At 43.5% G+C, this 9,457-nt stretch overlaps 1 protein-coding gene across 1 annotated transcript in view; it reads right to left on the reverse strand.

The window, feature by feature from the left end:
• The window catches only part of LOC144940686 (sodium-dependent multivitamin transporter-like), a 30,406-nt gene extending 24,637 nt beyond the window's left edge, over positions 1-5,769 (reverse strand). Inside the window, exon 1 of the mRNA XM_078866996.1 lies at positions 2,805-5,769. Within this exon, the coding sequence (XP_078723122.1) occupies positions 2,805-3,143 (339 nt within the window). The 5' untranslated portion in view covers positions 3,144-5,769. The remainder of the gene's footprint in view (positions 1-2,804) is intronic.
• Between the last annotated feature and the right edge of the window lie 3,688 nt (positions 5,770-9,457).

A 9,457-nucleotide genomic window follows, 5' to 3' on the forward strand; every position in this document is an offset into this window, starting at 1 on the left:
TCACGTACCACACGACTTCATTATCCACTGCAAATTGCTTCCGCAGAATCATATTTCATCAAACAGAGCACACGAGATTTGTGTCAATGGGCTCTCGTATGGTTATACAGAAAATGATAGTAACTCTGACACAAATGTGTTGTGGCATTCATCAAAGCATTCACACAGCAATTCACATGTTAATAATAATAATATCCAGGCCTTTGTCAGTACACTAGTTGGATGAATTATGCCTCCCCATGCCACGTCAATCATGGGGATTGTCAGACCATACTTCACCGCGCTGGTAAGTGTGGGTTGAAGGCAGCAAACGTAGATGTGGAACTATATAAGCAGGGTACAATGATTGATTTCTTTCTGCACTGCCCTCTACTGCCAAACGCCATGTAACCCCACATAACCCCACCGCTACCCTATGACAGTTTTTGTGCAGTGTGGTCACCCATATAAGCACCATCCGTGCTCAATCTTGCTTAGCTGTGACACAATGTAGGCTTGTAACTTAGACCTTTCTCTCATAAGGCAGTGTTAATAAAAGATATAATTTTTTAACTGTATATATGTAATTACAAATTATAATTGTGCTGACCGCTGCACTCATACAGCAAAAAATCCACTCCAATACTAGACTTATACACTCACACCCTGCTTCCCCCTTCACCAACCTGCACTGATCAGTGTGGTGAAGTATGGTCAAAGAATACCTACGAAACGCACGGTGTAAGAAGGCCTTCATCCAGCAGTGGGTTGACAAATGGCACGTACAGCAAGGCAAAAGTGTATTTCCTCGCACAAGCATATATACTCTACCTGCCTTTTGCACACCAAAGATACAAATGTTTTGTTTTAAGCTTGCTTTAATAACCTGTGCGATTTCATGTTACAGATGTATTAAGTACACTATAACATATAAAGTTAATTGTAACATCTCACTTTGTTGACCCAGGTTGCCCTTGCACAAAACACTTATTGTCCCATGTATTTTTTTTTACCGATTTTAAGTCCATAAAAGAGAATAACATAATAAAAGTGCTGCCCTGCAAGTGCCTGCTCATGGCACAGCCGGCAGAAGGGCCTCCAATGCAAGGAGCTCTGGAGAGCCCCTTCAAGCCGAGGGGAGTTGGCCACGCTGGCCAGATATCTTTGGAGAGGTGGGTGTACGCAGACTTTACCTCACCACACGCGACCTGCCGATAAATATTAAGAGCGGTGTTCTTCATTGCAAGGCCCGTGGGCCACTGGCGGCCCCCTTGATAGCCTTTATTGCGGCCCCCGACAATACACAATACGTAAAAACACCCCTTGCAGGCGGTGTGGCGGGCCTCACGTTGACAACTTATCAGCGAAAGTGGCCCCCTTCTGAAAATTAGTAAAGAACACTGATTTAGAGTAATGCTGTTGGGGGGATTTAAGAAACTTGCACCATTGTTTCAACTATTATGGTGAGCGATTAGACTGGTGACTGCTGCATTTCCAAGTACAGTGTGCTCACCATTTATGCCATGACAGCATCCATAAAATGTTATATTTACATACATAAGTAGGCCATCATAATAAACTAATTGAAAATAACTTAGCATGAACTGCACACGCAGTGGCCATGCAACTCAATTAACTTCCCCAAACACATTAACGCCTTTGGTTAATGTGGTACCAGAGTAGGAGAGATTCATTCAAGTGTCAAAATGACTAGGGCCATAATGTGTTCGATCCAACACAGTGCTGCTGGGCTACTAGGGCACTTTCATGGTGACCATCATCAGCCGTGGTCAACCCACTGCTAAATAAAGGCCTTCCCAAACCTTCAAAATTTCTCACGAAAAATATTATTAAATAATGTTGTGTTGTAACTAAATGAATGGTATCGTGTGAGTGTACTTTCTCTGGGTACTTTGGTTTCCTGCAAAAAAAACCTCATATCCGTTGGGCTGGGAGGTTACCAGTACAGCAAAAGGATACCTGAATCGCAGACACATAGATTTTCTCCCACATGCTAAACATAATAGAAATTGAAAAACATGTCCATGTAGGACCCCTCCTGTGAACGTTTTAAGACCGATGCTTTTTGTTTTCAAGATATTATAGCCAGGAGTGCCTTATAAAAAGAGCAATAAACAGAAGACAAATTATCCTTATGGCGGTACCCCAGGGTACCAAATAATACAAAATGGCCCAGGCAATTAAATGTTATTTCTGGGACACTATTTTTCCCAGGGGTGTTAACTCCGCGACTGGGGTACCAATCAATCCGAAATCAGTGCCACTCCGCGATGTCGAAACTCAGCGAGGACGATTGCGCTGAAACCCTGAACGCTCGTACGTGTCACAGTAGTGGTGCATCGTGTACAGCTCGTCGAGATGAGTCGATTGACGCATCGCCGACCATCAACAGACTAACAATGACTGCATCACGGACATTGTGCGAGAGCCGGGATACTGTGGCACCCCGGGGTACCACCCATAAGGTTCAAATGCTACTCACATGACAAATGTGCAAACATGATAATCGGTTTTTCCCCTTTTATCTGGCAACAAAACAGGTGTTAAGTTGTTAAAACACCAAACTGAAACCTTTTACAAGGAATCATGTCTGCATTAACCACAATACTTGTGGTCAAAATGCAAACAAAAAACATACTCTGATGATATTTCAGTTTGGTGGTTTAACAACTTAACACCTGATGATAGTTTTTTTACCCTTCTATCTGGCAACAAAACTGACACCTTTTTTACAAGGAGTCATGTTTGCAACGGCACATGGCACAAGCCACTCCAAGCCACGCCGATTGTTCCAAGGCACCCACCTCGTAGGCGCTGGTCACCTTGAGCCGATAGAAGAGGGGCAGGAAAACGTGCGCAGGAATGAGGAGCCCGAAGATGTAGCTGACTCCCAGGAACCAGTACTGAGTGCCATAGGTGTAGATCTCTGCGGGCACCCCGAGGATGGCCACCGCCGACTGGAAGGTGGCGAGAAGCGACAAAGCCACGGGCACGAAGCCCATGCTCCTGTCGGCCAGCAGAAACTCCTGGGTGGTTTTCTGGCGACCACCGCTCAGGGCGTAGTAGAGGCCAATTCCAGTGGAGATGACCAGCAGGATGGCGAAGATGAGGTAGTCCACCCATGAGAAAGTGAGCTTGGCCATTGCTACCCCAAAAATAAAAAAAGCTATCTGGCGTGCGCCCTACTGATGTGCGGGGTTGGAGAGGCCCCAGACAAAATTGGCTCGGCGTAGCTTATATGCACGTAAATATAGCGGGTTGTAAAACGAAGATAATCCCTGAGATTGCGTTGTAAAATACGAACTAAAGTTCAAGTGTCGTATTTTTTGTGCGATGCGACAATTAAGTTAAAGGCAGCAAGCAGCAGCAGCAGGAGATATTTTTACTTCTAAACCGACATGGCAACGATGAATCTCGCAAACTAACCATTGGCAAAGCGCGCTTTTGAATTAACAATTTCTCACAACTTGTTGTTTCTATAAATTACAATCTCTCTCTGGCTTGAAGGAATCTGTTGGTTGAGTCGGGTCGAGTGAGAAACTTCGTGTAACGGATGGGCAAAGCGAGTCCACTTAAAAACCTGCTCGGTAATTGATTAACGAGAACCCCTGTTGTATGAGCCACCTCGCTTTGCTGACACAGAAATCCTTGGAGTAAAGAAAAAAACTCTTGGCCTCCAGAAGAACCCCTTGGTTAATAAAGATTCTGGCCTTATCAATGATAAGTTGGATCCAAATGTACCGAAGAAAATAAACTCGTCCAAAGGTCCACAACAACCACCACCACCAACCACCACCAGTGTTTGCCCAACAGTTTAATCAAGACTCACAAAGGTGAAGTTGTGTCTTGTTGTGTGTAGAAGAGCTTTTGTTGTTCTTAATGAAACATGGTTGGCTTGAAAGCTTAAATGTACTTTTAAAAAAAATTACGATTGCTTAAATACTTAAATAAACCGAGAATTAGTGTTTAGACATACCAACACTTTAAATTCAAGTACAATCGAATGAAAGGCAGCAGCAACTTCTACTTCTCATCCGAAAGTCACTGTTTTAATGTAGACCCGCGTCTATTATATAATGACGCACGGCTATACTAAGCCTAAAGCCATCGCGAAAATCGATGTAAACATCAAGCATACACCTCCTAAACTCTTGACATCAATCAGCTGCATTCGGACACTTTAGTAACAGTTACCGGCAATGCCTTAAGAAAACACTCGACACTATCACGCGTAAAGTTGCATGCGACCACGCACACACCTGGGCAATAGAAAATTCCAAACTCACGTTCGGTAGCTGCTTTTATAATCGCGTAATGTTGTATGGGCCCATCCAGCAAATCTCCACAATCGCACACACCGACCGCTTTGCTGGCCAAGCAACATTAACGCAGCTACTACACAAGTCTTTATATATCACTCTTGATTATATTTCACTCTTACTTGGCATAACAAACGGCGTGGTCGTGACATGTTATCGTACAGCCGATACGCAACTGATCTTTCATATTACGCCAACGGCTCTCCTTGTAGGTCAACTCGAATCTGTTAAACTTGCAATAGTTGCTGTTAGTTGCTGGCCGCTTGGCGTGTTCGAAGGGACCTCCCTTTGCTCAGCGACGGGTGATTTTGGCGCAGCTGTTTTTGATGTGCGCAAGAAACCTGACCGAGAACTACAAACTTACAAATTCGAAACAAGTTGAGAGCCACCGTTCTGAGAACGTTTAACTTATAACCATCGGACACTTCTACCACCCATCAACATTGACAACGCAGTCATCGACCATTCTACAAAGATGATGCGTTAATATTTCTCAAAGTTGTTCGCATTTAATCAACACACGACGTAACGTACACCCCGCATTCAATGTCAACTTTACCCTACATTTTTTACATTCCGTCTGGGTTGGGTTTTATATTTAAAAAATATTTCGTGTACTTTATAGATTGTACTCCGTTTACACGTGGCCCACAAAACAGGACTCGTGTGTTTGTTCTACCGGAATGATTAAACACAGCGGCTAACTCTTAAGGGTTAAATGTCGATTGGAACAACGTGTGGCGGTGAGGGTGATGTTCTTGCACGGCTCTTCCCCATGTAATATCACACCACGTGGAGATTCAAAGTCACCGAGAACTACACACGACGTGTCAGTGACCTTTTGCCCAAATTGCGATACAGCACAGTACCGTATACTGTATCAATTGTGATAAGTGTACAGAGGCAAGCGTGTGGCTAACGATTACTACGTCTCTACCACTTGCACCTTAACCCACCCGCCCTACCTTGCCGCAATTAATCCCCGTTAAGCATCTGGTCCCATGATGCCGATCATATAATACCGTATACGATGGTTATTAAATCGCTACGTTAACCCGTCTCTTATCCACCCCACCCCTTCGTTGTCTCGGTAGCCCGCGACATTGTTCGTCCCCCCCCCCTTGTGTTTAATAACAAACAAGGACACGGGTTGGCAGGCGAGCCGATAGACGACAAAATCCGCACGGAGATTATCGCTCGAAACGTTCACGAAAAAAAACAACGCCGCCCACCCGCCCGTCTCCACCGCTTTGTATCCTCCCAAACGTCGCACGCCAATGTTGAGCTCTGCTACAAAACGACACTAACACTTGAATAACACCAACGAAAAGGCACCACCGCGTAGACCTAGGAAAACCCCCCACAAATGTGCCTTCGTGACACAAGGACGACGACACACAAGGGCAAAAAGGGCGAGCGCGCACCAACGCACACGTGCTACTGTCGGCCTTTTCCGGCTCAGTGCCGTCAAAAGACGGGGTGGGGGGTGGGGTTGGTGGTGGTGGGGGGTGGGGTTGGTGGTGGTGGGGGGTGGGGTTGGTGGTGGTGGTGGGTGGGGTTGGTGGTGGTGGGGGGTGGGGGGTTGGTGGTGGATTGGTGGTGGCTGGAAGTTGCTGCCACTGACGGGAGGGCCCCCAACGTTACGAGGCGAGCCAATGGCGAGAGGGCCGCTCGATGTGTGTGGGTGGTTGAGCGGCTAGATGCAAAGCTTCAAATCAAAACGAAATGCAAAGCTTCAAATCAAGATGAGATGCAAAGCTTCAAATCAAAATGAGATGCGAGCTGACGATGGCGTTGTTACCTCCCCCTCACCCACCACCACCCACCACCACCAAAGCCACTCTTATGTTTTTTCCGTGAAGTCACGTAGGTAAAAAATAAATAATAATAAGCCCCCCTCCCCCTTAATTAGTATTTAAGAGCTTGTCTCTTGGATTTGTCCTCACTTGATACAGTAAATTTATCTGTGGCGGTCCCACCTGATGACGGAGACTTGTGTTGCCTCCGAAACGTCGTAATTTATTATTTTATTTCTATTATTATTTATTTTTTACCTACGTGACTTTACCGAAAAAACCTAAGAGTATGAATCATTCCAGTCACAAAAGCTTCAAATCTAGAACCAAAGCCACTGTTTGGCTTCGTCGTGGCACGAACGATTTTGTAAAAATCCCAATCCACGGTCATCATTAACTCCTCCGTTGAGAATAATTACACGTGTGATTCATTGCGTTAACGTACCGTGTCCAACACATTGCCGTTTAACTCCGTATTATTGTACAGGGAAATTTAGGTAAAGTCACGTAGGTGTAACAGAAAATAAACCACGACGTTACGCCCGAAACGTCGTGAATCATTTTATTTTATACCTACGTGACTTTACCGAAAGAACCAGAGAGTATGGATTCCTGCAGTCACGAAAGCTTCAAATCAAGAGGGAAATTTAGTTTTCAGGTCCGTTTCAATACGGGCAACAGCAAAAGGAAAATGTGTTATTGTAGGACATCGTATGCTCTGTTAGCATGAGAAAATCGTGCGATGGTGTTTTCTTGGTATGGAAGAACAATGTCTCTCTCACAATGTCCCTCACCCACCGTAAGAAAGCAAGGTCAACAATATTTGGGGCATTGAACCTCCCTGCATGCTCCCGGCTTTGGTGTAAAGTAAAGGTGCGGTATGGCAAAATATAAATGGATGATGGTCGGGGGTCCACATTAAAGGCCGCCACAGGGTCCGCCAATGGCACGCGGCCCTTGCAATGAAGGGCAATGTTGTAGGAGTGCAGGCGGTACAACTGCCACAGGTCACCACCACGCCGATGGGCCGGGCTACAAAGTTAGGGTTGGGGGTTGAAGAGAAGAATTGGACAAGGGGAGATTTTACTGCAGAAATATCCGTTGTTATACTTTACATCGTTGCAACCCCGCCAACCTTTCTTTTAAACGTGTTTGTCTATTCATGATTCATGCTTACCTTTCCGATACTTTGCACTCCTATAGTTTTGTTTCTCTGCATTTTTTGTTGCAATTTTGTGACCCGCCTTTACTGGACATCTGTGAAAAAGAGTTTCGTAGGAAATCGGATGTCTCCGGGATAAATAAAGATTCTGATTCTGACGTGACACTTGTTTTGCAATCCATGCTGCTGGATTGATGGTGAAAATGGTACATGTTCAAGCACTGTGATTCGTGAACAAATAAGTTAAGGTTTAGCTATGTGGCCCTTTTTGACTTCACGATGTGCTCCGAAGAAAAGTTAATATTGTCCTTAAATTAGTTTTCAGTTAAAGAGGTAACATTGTCAATAATTAAAACATTGCACATATACATTTGAACCTTATGGCAGTACCCCGGGTCCCATAAGTCCCCGGCTCTCGCATAAACATAATGTGAACAACAACTTTGCTCTTTTTCACCAATAGGTTTAAAAAGATGGTGGCAGGTTTTGTCTTGTTAAACTATACCTTTAAAACTGAAAACTACTTACCTCTATTTAAATACACTATCGAAAAAAAATATTTACACCCCTCTGTCAATCATCGTGTTTCTCAGTGTGGATTTGTGAACACACTTTGTAAACAGAACAACCTATCTGCACAGATGCATACGGACAAGAGAAGTATTATCGAACAGGAGGAATTAACGGTGCAAAGCATTTCATCTGTTAAATATCTGCAGGTAATAGGATTGCCATAGATTGATCCTGGCTGCAGACATTGATGGGTCACAAATAATAATGAAGATAAGAGAGCAGTTTCACTGTATTATGCATACCGTTATGACAAATAAAGGACTTAAGTCGTGTAGGCAGTTTGAGAAGCTTTGGATAAGACTGATGATTCTGCCCAAACCCGAGCATTGAGTGCATTCGTTTGTTCAGCTCTTCTGCGCACTAGTCCTCGCTGCTGCGCTTGGACGACAACAAAATGATCCGCGCCAGATGGGTCGCTGCGTTTGTGTGCGCGGTGGGACGGAGTCGCCAAAAATAAATTAATGAATTACGATTTTGACTTCCGTTTATTCTGGACCCCTGGGTCCCCCCATAAGGTTAATTTATAGAAACCGAACTTATTTGTGGCCTTCTGAACACAAAATAATAATTGGCGTCGTTGTGGATAATATAAATATGCAATGCGTTCTTCACATATCCGTCTCTATACGTAATATATATATTTTAATGTATTTCTCACAAAATCAATCAGACCCACGCCTTCTGAGAGTGCATAATTTCAGCATCATTGATTCAAGACAAGCAATGATATTTATTTAAGCAAGACTGACTGCTGATGAGATCCTGTGTGTCGAAACAAGCGGAGAGTTTTCCTTTTCTTTAAACAATGCTGCTGAAATTATTCCCTCCTAGAAGGTCGTGGAGCTGATGGGTTGTGTAAAAATGTGTTTTCTATATTTTATGTAGAGATAGATATGCGAAGGGAGAATTGCTAACTTCGTTTCTACCCAACAGGTAATTAAATATTGTGAAAGCGACAGCTCCATATCTTACAGAGCTTTAACACATGCAATAAGTATATTGAAATTTGTTAAACACATCTGGAGGCTTTGAAATAAAATTAAGTTTTCTATAATTTCTCATAATTATAGTGGGGGTATCCATAAATGAGTGAACCTGTATTGTAAATTTAATGCATGGAATAATAAATAAATTCAGACTTCAAAATAGTACAATGTTTTTGTTCCACACAAGTAAAAATGACACGCATAAAATCACAACCATTATTAAAATGTGCAATAATCCCCCACAAACGTTCATATTATAAGGACTGTGGACTTTATAATTTGAACTCTATACGGATCATTCTGTATTGTCGGTTTGATGCACGGAAGAATGTATTTAGCCTTTATTTAATCAGGAGATTAAGTAACACCTCGACTAAGTAAAAACAAAAATCGACAACGCTGCAAATCAATCGCACGCATTTGTGTTGTTGTTGAACAGCGGTCAAAGAAAGTGACCGGAAGCAAGTAATTAAAACAAAAGATGCGTATCACACACACACACACCACCCTTATTAAGGGTACACAAATAACCCGCGCGCGTCCAATTAATCACGACGGTATTTCCAGTTTGTGTAAAAATAGAAATAAAATAACAAAAGGGGGTGGGGCTTGCAAATGACG

The sequence above is a fragment of the Lampetra fluviatilis genome, chromosome 23 (assembly GCF_964198595.1).
Source record: "Lampetra fluviatilis chromosome 23, kcLamFluv1.1, whole genome shotgun sequence".
Taxonomy (NCBI): domain Eukaryota; kingdom Metazoa; phylum Chordata; class Hyperoartia; order Petromyzontiformes; family Petromyzontidae; genus Lampetra; species Lampetra fluviatilis.